General features: G+C 61.3%; 2 protein-coding genes across 6 annotated transcripts in view; both read right to left on the reverse strand.

Annotated features, from left to right (window-relative positions):
* Positions 1 to 1,545: 1,545 nt before the first annotated feature.
* On the reverse strand, positions 1,546 to 8,802 carry SPIB (Spi-B transcription factor). 3 transcript variants are annotated; one of them, XM_042919316.1, is made up of 6 exons: positions 8,772 to 8,802; positions 7,774 to 7,801; positions 6,068 to 6,140; positions 5,574 to 5,788; positions 5,049 to 5,199; positions 1,546 to 3,865 (listed from the first exon to the last, which is right to left on the reverse strand). In XM_042919316.1, the coding sequence occupies exons 1-6, from the start codon at positions 8,792 to 8,794 to the stop codon at positions 3,567 to 3,569; spliced, it is 789 nt and encodes a 262-aa protein (XP_042775250.1). In that variant the 5' UTR covers positions 8,795 to 8,802; the 3' UTR covers positions 1,546 to 3,566. The 3 variants fall into 3 exon arrangements, with proteins under 3 accessions (XP_042775250.1, XP_042775249.1, XP_042775251.1); XM_042919315.1 differs by lacking the exon at positions 8,772 to 8,802 and having other exon boundaries at positions 7,774 to 7,827; XM_042919317.1 differs by lacking the exons at positions 5,574 to 5,788; positions 7,774 to 7,801; positions 8,772 to 8,802 and having other exon boundaries at positions 6,068 to 6,133.
* Positions 8,803 to 9,701: 899 nt separating this feature from the next.
* POLD1 (DNA polymerase delta 1, catalytic subunit) overlaps positions 9,702 to 12,793 on the reverse strand; it is a 29,425-nt gene continuing 26,333 nt past the window's right edge. For all 3 annotated transcript variants that reach the window (XM_042919313.1, XM_042919312.1, XM_042919311.1), the window contains 7 exons: positions 12,451 to 12,603; positions 12,212 to 12,314; positions 11,309 to 11,441; positions 11,110 to 11,223; positions 10,702 to 10,754; positions 10,524 to 10,621; positions 9,702 to 9,889 (listed from right to left, as the gene is read on the reverse strand). In XM_042919313.1, coding sequence (XP_042775247.1) covers positions 9,784 to 9,889; positions 10,524 to 10,621; positions 10,702 to 10,754; positions 11,110 to 11,223; positions 11,309 to 11,441; positions 12,212 to 12,314; positions 12,451 to 12,603 — 760 coding nt within the window. In that variant the 3' untranslated portion in view covers positions 9,702 to 9,783. The remainder of the gene's footprint in view (positions 9,890 to 10,523; positions 10,622 to 10,701; positions 10,755 to 11,109; positions 11,224 to 11,308; positions 11,442 to 12,211; positions 12,315 to 12,450; positions 12,604 to 12,793) is intronic.

Consider the following 12,793-nt stretch of genomic DNA (forward strand, 5'->3'; position numbering starts at 1 on the left):
CTCCCCTGCTGCCCCACATTCCTTCTGCGTGTTCTAAAGGGTGAGAAATGACATCTGGACCTGGAGGGGTGGCTGAATGCCAGGAACGGAACCGGGGCAGTGGAGGGGCCTGAGGTTCAGACACCTGGGTCGCAGGATGAGGGTGCTGGAGGCGAGGACTCCCAAGTCTGACGGAGGAGGGCCCGGGGGCCTGGACTTCTGTGTCTGGGGCTCAGATTCTTGGCTCCAGAAAAATGGAGGAGGATGAGGCCCTGCCCTCCTGAGTCCTAGGAGGCGGGAGAGGAAGGGGCTGGGGTCTAAAATGGGTGAGGGCTTGGAGCCAGAACTCCGCCATGGGGGCAAAGGGGATAAGAAGGTCTAGAAAGCCATTCTTAGTATCTGCAAGTCAGGCGTTTTCGGGAAACCGGAGCTGGGAGGGAGGGTCCGGTTTCCCAGCGTAGGCAGGACGGCTGCGCGGGTTGGGGGGAGGTCTCCGTGCCCGCAGGGAGGGCACTGAGGCTTGGGGACTCTGGAGTCCCGCCTCTGGGCGAGAGCACATCCGAAGGCCTGGGGCCGCGGCCACCTGGGACCCCGGACTGTCCGCTGCCCCTCCTGGGACCGCGCCCGGCCGGCTGCGGTTCCCGGAGCGGGCGCGGCGGGCACCGGACGCGGGGGAGGGGGCGAGTGCCCCCGGCGGGGTGGGTGGGGAGACCGGGAAGGCCCTGGAGGGCTGCCCGGACGTTGGCGCCCTTCCCGGCAGGGGGACCTGTGGCTTTCAGAATGGGGGTGGTGTGGCTGGACGCCGGATGGGGGGAGGTGAAGGAGGCAAGGAGGAGAGGATTGGGGGAGGCGAGGGTCTTTGAGGGGCAGGAGGTGTTACGGAGAGGAAGGAGAGGTGTGAGAGGGAGGAGGGTGTGGGGGTTGGAGTTAAGACGGAGGACGGGAGGGGAAGTAACTCTGGGTGAGAGAGCAGGTTCGAGGGAAGACGAGTCGCTCCCGATTTTCTTCCTGTCCATCTCTCCCCTCCCCCCTTTTCCAAAAGCCCCGGCATGCCGGAAACTGTCCCGCCTCCGGGGAGCGCCAAGCCAACCGGAGACAGCCTCCATGTGACGTCACGCGTTCCCAGGCAGACTACCACACCGCTCTGCGGGCCCAGCTAGGTGGTGTAGAGCCGGGAGCCACAGGGGGGTCGCTGTCCCCAGGAGTCTCCAGCCCTGCCCTGCCTGCCGCAGGGCTGTAGCCAGTGAGAGGTGGGTAGAGACACAGAGAAGGAGGACATAAACTCAGACGGGACATAAACTCAGACGGGGAGACAGAGACCTCGATGGAAAGGGACGCAGGGAGAACTCCACTCGTCAAAAAGAGAGGGAGACAGGGGCGCCTGGCTGGTTCAGTCGGAAGAACATGCGACTCTTGATTTGGAGATTGTTAGTTCGAGCCCCACGTTAGGGGTACAGATTACTTATATATATATATATATATATATATATATATATATATATATATATATATGAAAAAAGAGTGAGAGGGAGACAAAAATTGAACCGAACCACCAGCGCCTGCGTCTCAAGCCCTTTATCGCGGCCTTCAAAGCTCAGCCTGGTCCGGCTCTCACTGCCTTTTCCATCTCTTCTCATCTTCCACCTCGCTGCCACAGCGGCTCTGAAGGTCAGCAGGCCTAGGCGGACAGACAGCATTGCTGTCCTTAACAAAGGGTCCTAGGAGGTCTGTCTACCTTGATTTTTTTTATTTTATTTTATTCCACATTTTGGGGGTGGTAGATAATAGTCTTTGCAAAAGGTACCTCATTTGCAGGAGGAGGCCCTGGGGACATTCTGTCCCTAGCACTCCCCTCCCACCCTGCCCCCGTTCCAGGAGTGGGGGGTGCTGTCCTTTCGAGGGCAGGTCCCAGCCTGGGCCCTGCTACCAGCAGCTGTGTGCCCCATAGGGACCTCTTCCCTCTCTGGGTCCTTGAAGCTCCTTTGTCCTCCTCCTCCTCCTGGATGTCAATGAATGAATGGGCGGTGGGGTGGGTTTCCAGAAGATGTATCAAAGGCTCAGCATGACTGCATGCTTCCTTCTTCTCTCCCCTTTCACACAAGGGACAAACTGAGGCCCAGAAGCAGCAAGTCTTTCACCCTAGATTTCCCCCAGCCGCGAAGCCTCCAGGACCTGGGACTCTGACATCCTAGCCCACGGTCTGTGGCACCCCCGGAGGGTTCCAATCAGAGCTCCCACAGTGCACCCAAGCTTCACACCTCCTTGGGTTCACACCAGGGGTCGAAATGCAAATGGCTGGGGGCCAACAGGTGACTGAGAAAAGCCACTGGGGTATGACAGCCGGGGGCGGCAGGGACTGGGGCCAACTGGGGAACAGAAGCCCCATTAGGAGTGGCTGCCACCCTCCTCCAGCCTCTCTGCACCGCAAAGCAGCCCGCTGTTGCCTGTTGCCGCGTTGTGCAAAGTTTTAGTGAAGGATCGGGCAAAATCTCCCTCACAGTGAACTACAGAAACCACCACCAGAGATCTGATCTGCCCCGAAGGGAGCCGGAAGGGTGGGGGTGGGGTACCAACTTGTGACCTCTGGTTAGAGATGACATGGGGAGGGCTGCCAAGATCACCCAGAAATCAGTTGAGTGGCCAGAATGCTCCCTAGCCTGGTCCTCCAGAGGGCATCCCAGGAAGGGAAGGGTCCCTATGAGAACTCAGGTCTGCTGGTGGGGTCCCCAAAGGGGCATAGCAGATGGAGAATCCCAGGGAGGCCCCCAGATGTGATTGCAGGATCCCAGATAGATAAGGGTATCCCAGAGGCGGCCTGGACAAGACAAGGTCCACTGAGGTCCCCTCTAAGCCTGACCAGGATGTTTTTAGACGTGACCAAAGGATCCCAGAGGCACCCTCGATGTGATTAGAGAATTCCAGACACAAGGAAGTGACAGTACGGCGGTTCCAAAGAATTAGGAGATTGCAAGATGACAAAGGTCATCATTTAGGGGGACTGGTAGGACAAGAGAGTCACAGATGGGCATAGAGATCTGAGACTTGATGAAGGGTTTCCGCAAGGCCCCCAGACCTAAGTAGGAGATCTCAGATCTGACAAGAGGGACTCAGGCATGAGAAAGGGATCCCAGAGAGACCCTCGACAAGGCACCCCCCTCCCTGTGTGACCATCCGTGGGCTCTCCCTTCCCAGATGAGATTAAGGGATCTCAGACACACAAGGGAGCTCAGAGGGGTCCCAGGCTTGGTTGGAGGATCTCAGACACCACAAGGGGATCCCAGAGAAGCTCTTGGGAATCTGGAATGACTGTCCTGCCCCTCCCCTCCACACGGACACACAGTATGGTCCTCTATGTGTCGCATAACCCAGACATGAGGATCCTGGGGATCCTGGACATGACAAGGAAATCCCAGAGGGGCCCCAGACACGATGGGGGAGGGGCGGTGTCCCAGAGGGGCCCTGGGCAGGGCTTAGGGATTATAGCGGCCCCCCTCCCCCCAGTGTGGGGAATCCACAGGTGCCGTGACCTAGGGTGCGGGGACGCCAACGTGACACAGGCGTGGAGCCCCTGACAGCCCCCACTGGGCTCAGGCCCGGCGGGCGGCCGGCAGCAGCGCACTGTCAAACTGGTAGGTGAGCTTGCGCTTGACCTTGCGGATCTCGCCGGTCTTGGCGTAGTTGCGTAGGGCGCGCGCCAGCTTCTGGTAGGTCATGCGCTTGCGGTTGCCCTTCTGCTGGCCCCAGCGGCGCGCCAGGAGCTCCTTGTGCTTGGAGGAGAACTGGAAGACCCCGGCGCCCGGCTCCACCCACCACACGCAGTGGCGCATGTCTCCGCGCGTCAGGAGCCCCAGCAGGAACTGGTACAGGCGGAGCTTCTTGCGGGCCCCTGTTGGGGGGGGGGGGGGAGCCGGGGGTTTGGGGGGGTGCGTTAGGGGAGGTATCCCTTGGGCCCCGCCCCCACACCCACCCCAGTTCAACCCGAGCCCCAACAAGCCTCAGTCTCCAGGCCAGGAGAACTGGGGCGACGGAGGTGGCTGGCGTCTGCCTGCCTCCAGTGCGGCGTCCCCGCCCACCCCAGGCAACCTGCTCTCCTCCCCGAAGCTGTTACCCCTGAAGCTGTTGCTTTGTTCTGTCCCTCCTATAGATGAATCTGTGAAATGGGCTGACAGCGCTCCGCAAAGGGTTATATAAACAGGGAGCTGACTGGTGGCGAAGAGATCCGGAGTGGGTTTGAATTCACCTAGCCGTTTCTGGGCCCCTGAGGGACTGGGATCCTGGAAGAGACCAGGGGGTCTGACTCTGGGGCTCCTACAAGCAGCAAGGGCTCCACAAGCTGGAGACGGGGGTGGTTCATAGCAGGGCACCGGGTACAAGAACCCCAGGTCTGGTCTGCTATTTCCCGGCAGTGACCTTGAGGTGGTGACTTAACCTCTCTCTGAGCTGGAGCCTCCTCAGCTATAAATGAACCGTTCATGTGTGTGTGTGTGTGTGTGTGTGTGTGTGTGTGTGTGTGTTTTACTTTTACAAACCTTTGTGAAGCACTTAGTGCTGTGAGCTCGTTTAATCACTGTAACACCAGGAGTTGGGGCCGCTGCTGCTGCTGCCCATTTTACAGAAGGGAAACTGAGACCCAGATAGGGAAAGTAACTAAGATCCTAATTTCTCAGGAGTTGAGCATAATGCACGTCAGGCGCCTGGGCGGAAGCAGGGGCCGAATAGCCGGGTGTTGATATGATTATTTCTGTTGCTATTGTGTCAATCATAAGGGTGAAGTCTTACTGACTGCTCACTCTGTGCCAAGAGCTGCTCTCACTCACCTGGGTTATCCCACTTAATCTCCCCGACCCCCAGGAAGAAACACTCCCTGCCATCCCCATTGTAGATAGGAAACCGAGGCAAAGAGAGGTAGAGTCATTTGCCCAGGGCCACACAGACAGCCAAGGGTGGACCCGGAACGGCCCTCAATGCTGGAGGACGTAGTAAGCGCTTGGGAAGCCAAGCCATGGTGCCTTTAGCTCCCTCCCCCATCTGTGTCCGGAGCCCCCCCAACCCCACTTGCTCCTACATACCTGCCTCAGATCCCCTCCCCTCGGGGCCAGCCATGAGGGCCTCGTCCGACTCGCTGTCTGAAACCTCCAGGGTGGGACTGTCCAGCAGGAGATCCTCCTCCTCTGACAGCACAGGGCTGGGGTAGGGGGCATATGCCGGGGGGCCCACGGTCTGCAAAAGGTCAGGGTCACCTGCAGTCCAGGGACCCCCTTCCCTCCCTCCCTCTGCTGTCTTCCCTCAGCTTCCTCCTCGTGGGTCCCCACTGTGTCCCCCACTCCCCGCACACTCTCTTGACGGCCTGCACTCCGGCCTCGGTTCAGATCTCCAAGGCATGGCCAGGGGATGCCCGGGCCGCCTCCACGAAAGTGTGCCCATCACTGAGAATGGCACTCTACGCCGCCCCTCTGTCAGAGCCCGTGCCTCTGTTGTCTGGAGTGATAATGGCACTTAACCTCAGAGGCTTGTTAGAGGTCTTCACATACTGCTTGGCACCTGCTAAGCCTCAATCAAATGATGGCGATGTTAATTGTGTCCCTGCCCCTCACCTGGCTGGTGAATTCCTCCGCGGGGTACGCTGGGAAGCTGGGCCCTGGGGCCTCTAGGCTGGGGGCCGGGTCGAGGCTCCCCATGGGGCTGTAGGTCGAGGGTCCGTAACAGAGCTGGACTCCCTGGGGGTGGCCGAAGTTGGCCACAGCTGGGTTGAAGGCTTCATACGAGGCGGCTGGGACAGCTGGACTGAGGTCCCAGCCCCACAGGGAGTCTGGGGGAGGGCACTGAGTCAGAAGCCAAGTCTGGCCTCAGCCCCTCCCACTCGAAGCCCCCCCGCACAGAGGGGCCATTGTGGGCCATGCAAATCTCGGACCCCAGAATTTGCATGAGCAAGAGGCTGGGTGAGAAAAGGAAGGGGAGGAGGCCTGGAGACCTGGGCTAACCTTGTCCTGCTGAACTAGGTGACATCCTCCCCTGGGACTCAGCTCCCCCATCTGTGAAATGGGCCCAAGGTCCAGGTCAGGGGGTTGACTAGGCCAGGGCCACTCACCAGAAGCCCCCTCTGAGTCAGGGTAGCTGGGGTGCTTGCAGCTGTCCAGGTCGTAGAAGACGCCATCTGGGTACTGATGGGGTCGGGGGGAAGAAGAGGGGTCATCCCAGCCTTCGGGGAGCCCCCAACCCCCATTCTGGGCCAGCGGGAAGATTCTGACAGGGACGGGGGAGAAGAAGGAAGAGGCTGGGAGAAGGAGAGAAAGAGACACACAGAAAGAAGAACACAAGAGACACAGAGACCAGGCACCAGAGACAGGGGCAAAGAGAGACATGCAGAGATGCCGGAAGAGGGAACAGAAGCGCACAGCAGGAACACACAGAATGACACAAACACAACACACAGAAGGAAAGATACAGGCAGAGACCCACAGAAACACAGAGACGCGGGGTCTCAGAGAGGCACACAACTGTCAGCACCCTCTAAAGACTGTGGGCTCCCAGGAACCCCAACACCTGGGGCAAGTGTGGAAGAATTCCCCCAGGCTTGCCTGTCCCAGGGCTGGAAGTGTTTTTTTACAGAGGCAAAGAAAGTCTGACGCTTCTTTAATCCACCTCCGTATCACTCTGATCCATCCCAAGAATCATGTGTTGCTTTAGCAACGAGAGTAAAGACCAAAGCTGGACACGCGCCATCCCAAGGTAGCAGCAGTCTCACGCCTAGGTATTCCCCCCAGGGGACTGAAAACGTATGTCCACCCAATAGCCTTGTTCAAGAACAATCAGAGCAGCTTTTCAAATAGCTCCCAGTGAGAAACAGCCCAAGTGCCACGGACAGGAGAATGGATGAACACAGGTGTGTGTGTGTGTGTGTGTGTGTGTGTGTGTGTGTGTGTGTGTGCGTGGCGGGGGAGGGGGCGCCCAGCAGAGTACTATACAGCAAGGAAAAAGAGCCAGTGTTGGGGCACCCGGCTGGCTAAGTCAATAGACCATTAGAGCATGTGACACTTGCTCTAGGGTCGTGAGTTCAAGCCCCACGTTGGGGGTAGAGTTTACTTAAAACAACAACAAAAACAATGCCTGACATACACTGAAATGTTGATGAAGGAAGCCAGACCCCAAAAGGGACATCCTACATGATGTATTTCATATATAATTTGAAAACAGACAAAACTAATCAACTAATCTGTGTTGAAAAATATCCAGGGGCGGGGGTTGTTGGTTGGGAATCTTCCAGAAGGACGGAAATGTTCTATATCTTGCTCTGGTTAGCTGTTACACAGGTGTGTGCGTGATGTAAAACCTCATTGGGCTGTACCCAAGATTTGTCACTTTACCAGCTTGTGTGTTATACCTCGATTTTTGTTTAAAAAAAAAAAAAAAAAGCAAAAACTGGGGTACCTGGGTGGCTCAGTTGGTTAAGTGTCCAACTCTTGATTTTAGCTCAGGTGCTGATCTCACGGTTCGTGAGCCTGCTTGGGATTCTCCCCCCCTCCCCCTGCCTCAAAATAAATACATAACAGGGTCACAGAGACCACCATCCCTTGTCATGCCAAGGGCCTGAGAGCTGGAAAGAGACACCAGGAAAACTTCTGTGGAACATATATGGGGCAGGGAGGGGGCAGGTGAGGTGGAGATATGGAGATATGGAGGGAGAGTCAGAAAGAGAGAGTGACAGGAAGGAATGGAAGGGGAAACTGAGGCAGGGAGGTCAAGGTGGGCCATCTGGGTCCCCCACCCTCCCTGATCCCCAGGGCCCCAACTCACCAGACAGCTGAAGTGTGGCCCGTCCTGCCTGGAGGGGAAGACACACAGGGGCATGTCAGGGGTGCCTTCGGCCACCTGAATCTCCCAAGTGGTTGGGAGCCCGTGCGGGGGGGGGGGGGGGGGGGGGGGGGGGGAGGTTGCAGCTGTGACCACCACAGCTCTTCTGCTGTGTGTCCTTGTGTGAGACCAGCCCCACCACACTCAAGCGGGGCAGGAAGTGGGGGGTGGGGGGGAGCAGGCAAATGTCCCCCCTCCCCTGGGATTTGCATAGACAGAGGCTGGTTGGGGGCAGGGAAAGTGAAGGAGAGAAAGTCCCTGGAGAGCCGCTGTGGGCGTCACTGCCCAGGTGGGGGCAGGGAGGGGGCCTCCATCAGGGAGTCGGTGAAATGGGTCCACCTTGGACCAGAGGAGAGCCGGAGAGCCTCTGGGAAGAGATGGGAAGGAGATGGGAGAGGCGGGAAGGGAGGAAGGTGTGGAGAGAGACATTCATGGATGCAGGAAGTGGTTATGAGCCCCAGGGATAGACAGATGGGGTTGGGGGACAGACGGGGGAGACTGTAGGAAAGAAGACAGACAGACAGACAGACAGAGGAAGACCTGGAAAGAGACCGAGACAAAGACACGGAGACAGAGACAGAGAGGGAGCAAGAGGCAGAGAATAGAGCCCCAGGGGAAAAAAAAGACGGCGAGAGGCAGAGCGGGCAACAGTGAGCAAGCCAGGGGTACAGCGAGGCCTGGTGGGGGCCGGGGGTGCGACCTGGGGAGCCACCTGGGAGAGGCCGTCGGTGGGAGGGGAGACGGGCGAGCATTCCGAGGAAAGATTTCCGAGGTCCGAGAGAGACAGGGATAGGATGGAGGGAGGAAGCGGGGCTAGGAGAGAACAAGAGATCTAGGAGGGGCAAGAGGCAGTGTGGACCCCCTCCCTCCCACCCACCCGCCCCCTGGGGCAGAGTCCCAAGTGCAGGGGGACTCCTTCCTTTAGGGCCCCCCACACTTACTGTGCAGCCTCCAGGGCGAGCATGGTGGAGCCGGCTGGGTTTGCCGCCTGCCGCAGCCACCACCCCTATTTATACCTTGGCCCAGCCCCTTGGGGGGGGCAGGGGTGCCGGCCAGGCCCGCACGGAGCACAGCCCTCCTCGAAAATCCCCTCGGGGAGGGCCAGGGGAGGGGGCTGGATTGCACAACCCCTTGGTCACGTGGTAGAGAGGGCAGGCCCAGGGGCCATCTGGATTTGGGGATCCCCACAGTTGGGGTGGGAATGGGGGGCTGAGCCCAAGGGTGGATGGGAGAGGAGCTGGATTTGGGGGGATCCTAAGAAAGTAGAGAAGCCAAGCGTTCCTGAGGTCAGTAAAAGGGGGGGGGGCAGCTCTGAACCCAGGAACTGGCCGGGGAGGGGGGGGGGGCATATGCCACTGAGCGACAGGCTCGGGCACTGATGGGGTCTGAAGGCGAGGTGGGGTTGCCCGGACTCTGAGAAGTGGATGTGAACCGTGGGGAGGGAGGGTTCTGAGGAAGATCCAGGCCCAGAGCCTGCGAGGACCCTGAGGTGGAAAGATCGTGGGTGTGTGACATGGTGGGGGGGGGGGGGTCCCCTGGGTCGTGCCGGGCAGTGGGAGCTTCCGTTCCAGGGGCTGCCCCAGGCCTGGTGGAAACAGGTCAGCACCTGGAGGGCGGGGCGGTCCAGGCAGAGGATGTGTGGTTAGATGTTCACTCAGGCCCTTGAGGGAGGGTCCCAGGGGGAGACTGAGGCAGGACTGGCTTTTGTGGGGCTGGCGGCAGTGCCGGGAGCCCAGGCGTTCTTGGAGGGAAGGGGAGGAGTCAGTGGGGGGCCTCCTGGGGGTCGGGGGCTCCGGCTGAGTGGAAAGGACCCCCCCGGGGCCAGGGTTCATGACAGCGGACCTTGTGCACCGGAGACCACAAAACACCAGGAAACAAGAGGCCTGAACTTTATTAACTTTGCACCAATCCGGCCCCCCAAGGCCCTGGTGGGAAGCCTGCCGAGGTCAGAGGTCACCAAGCCTCAGGGCCAGGAGGGCCAAAGCGTCTCAGAAGCTGCTCCTGGTCCTCCAGGTCCTTGCGCACCTTCTTGCGCATGTAGAAGATGGGGCAGTCCCGGCTGTGGGCGGGGTCGGGGTCAGGGTCAGGATCAGGGCGTCTGCCCGGCCCAGCAATGGGGTGGGGGCTGTTCCCAGGACTTTGACCCCCCCCACCCGCTGCCCACCCAACCCTCCCTCCAGGGGCAGGCTGTTTGCTCAGCGGGCATGGGGGGAGCCCTAACAGCGGGAGCCCGCAGGGGCGCTGGGCCACCAGCCGTATATCACCTGTCACCTGGCGTGGGAACCCGCCCCGCCCACCTGTTCCCTGGGGAAAGCCTGGCCCGCCCTGGGGGAGGGGGCCAGGACTGTTTGTGTGTGTGTGTGTGTGTGTGTGTGTGTGTGTGTGTGTGCGCGCGCGCGCGCGCGCGCTCACGCGTGTGTGTACGAGAGTAGCAGAGAGAACTATGGCCGTTTCCTGGGCAGATACCAGGTGCCCAGCCCTGCCCCCTGAGCAGCAACCCCCCGCCCGACTAAGGCTGGGATGAGCACGGGCCTGTTTTGCAGGCCAGGACACTGAGGGTCAGCCACGGTGGTGGCGGCAGAGGGGGTGAAGGGCGCCTCCCGGGACCCTGGGGTCAGGTCCACAGGCCTTGGGAGCTGGGAGGGGCCCGGGCAGGACAGAGCGGGGGTGGCGGGCCCGCCAGACCTCTGTACCTGGTGCAGATGACATCCTCATGCAGGCTGCCCTGACAGCGCTGGCACTGTGTCCACAGGCGCGAGAAGCGCTCCTCCAGGGCATTCAGGTGCGACACCTAGGGACGAGAGCACCGCAGGGTGGCCCTGGCCCAGCGGACCCCTCCTCCCTTCCCCCTGTCCGCACGCAAACCCTCACCTCCTTCTGATACAGCTCCGACTCCCGAGGCTGGCAGAACTTGCACACGGCCCCTGGGGGAGGGGGTGGGTCAGCACAGGGGAGCTGGGGCAGAGCCAGGGCCCCCGGGCTGCCCTATCCCTGCCCCTTCCCCACCCGCTGCCCATCCCGGCTTCTGAAAGTCCCCGGAGACAAGAGAACAAGGGAGCAAGTGTGCGGGGGGGAAAACTCCCCGGGGAACTCCCGGGGCGGGGGGCCCGGGACCCTCGAGGGGGTGCCTGTAGATGGGAGCCCCCACCCAGGGGCCCAGGCCTATCCGGGGTGGCACCGCCAGCCTGGACGGCAGGTGCCAGGGACCTGGGCGAGGGCAGAGCTGGGTGGAGCGTGGGGGCCTGGGGCTGGGGTCTGGGCGGGGGGGCCAGAGCTCACCCTGGTGACCGAGGACAGTGCGGCAGCCGATGCAGCAGCTGTGGCGTTTGGCAAAGGCCAGAAGGCCGCCCACCTTGCCCGTGAGCACCGTCTTGCAGCGCGTGTGGTCACCCCCTGCAGGCGAGGGCAGGCAGTGGGCCCCGGTGCCCTCTGTGACCCCCGGCGCCCTCCTCCCTCCCCGGGCATGCCCCCTCGGTACTCAGCAGCACAGCCTCGGCGCGGCCCTCGCCCAGGATGGGCTCGAAGATGCGCAGGAGGGGCTTGGCGAGCTGCTGTTCCAGGTAGTACTGCGTGTCGATGGGCAGGCTGTGCTCCAGCACAAAGAGGGGGTCCTGCAAGCAGAGCGGCCAGGCGGGGTCACACCCGGGGGCCAGGGGCTGTGCTCAACAGCAGGCAGCGTGGTGACGGGCACCGGGAACCACTGGGCTGGTGGGTTCCCCGGTTGTGGGCGTGGGCAGTGGTGTGGGGGAGCCCCTGGGGGCGGTCACCCTCCGGGGTGCCGCATCGAGGTGGGGCACGGGTCTGGGATGGCACCGGAGATTGTGAAGGGTCCTCTGGCCATGAGCTGTGGTGCATGCTGGGGTCCACAGGTGGGGGGCCTCAGGACCCCAAGCAAGGGTCAGAGTTCACAGCTTAGGGGGTGTGCCAAGGTGGACGGCAGCTGGAAGTGAAAGCTAGAAGCCAAGATAGGAGGAGGCAGGACAGGAACTGGGGACTGAGGAAGGGGTTGTGGGGATCAGAGGTCACTGGACATTGGGGTAGGAGGGGGAAAGGACAGGAATCCAAGAGAATTATGGGCTGGAGAGCAAGGACCAAGTAGACACGCAAAGAGAGAGATGGAGAGATGTGATGTGCGTGGTGAGGCTGGGTCTTCTTCTGCAGGGGGAGCGAGGGAGGGGTCAGACTATGGGGGGGGGCCCTCCAGAGGGCACGGGAGGCCTGGGAGAAAGGCATCAGGGAGCCAACTCCCAGGGGTGTGCTGGGGGCGGTTCTCAGGACCCTGTGGGGCCCACAGAGGGAAACACCCTCCCCGCAGGGCTTGGAAAGCAGAAGTGAGAGCAGAGGGGAGCTGGGCGGAGCGGGCAGCCCAGGTGGGCCTGACCTCGGACTTCATGTAGGCAGCCACGCCCTTGGCAGCGCCGATGATCACGTAGGGGACACGGTCGCCCAAGCTGGGCGCGCTCCCGGGGTCCCGCTTCCTCATCCTGCGGGGAGACCGGGGCGGCGGGGCGGGTGAGGGCAGGTGGGATGGCGGGGGCGGACAGGGCTGTAGGAAGTGGTGCCCAGCTGGCAGGAGGGGGCTATTTCTGGACAGCCCTGCACCCCTCCCACTGGGCGGACCTCTCGGCCAGTTCCACGTGGGCCTGCTTGCCGGCGTAGTCAGAGGCCGCGCGGGTCAGCTCCTTGGTGATGACGAGCTGGGAGATGTCAACGCGGTTACACAGCAGGTCTGAGATGACGTCCTGTGCGTGGGCCACGGCACCCGCGGGGTCTCTGCAGGGCCGGGATGGGGAGGTCACCAGTGGCTGCTGAGGGCCAGAGTGTGCTCTCGCGGATGAGGCCCAAGGCGGGGAGGGACCCAGCCAGGCCACAGGCTGCAAAGTGGCAGAGGCGGGGCCTAGACCCACAGCTGTCCAACCCCACATTCTTTCCACCGTTCCACCACGGAGGACAAGCTGGGCCC

Source organism: Panthera leo, chromosome E2 (genome assembly GCF_018350215.1).
Source record: "Panthera leo isolate Ple1 chromosome E2, P.leo_Ple1_pat1.1, whole genome shotgun sequence".
Classification (NCBI taxonomy): Eukaryota; Metazoa; Chordata; class Mammalia; order Carnivora; family Felidae; genus Panthera; species Panthera leo.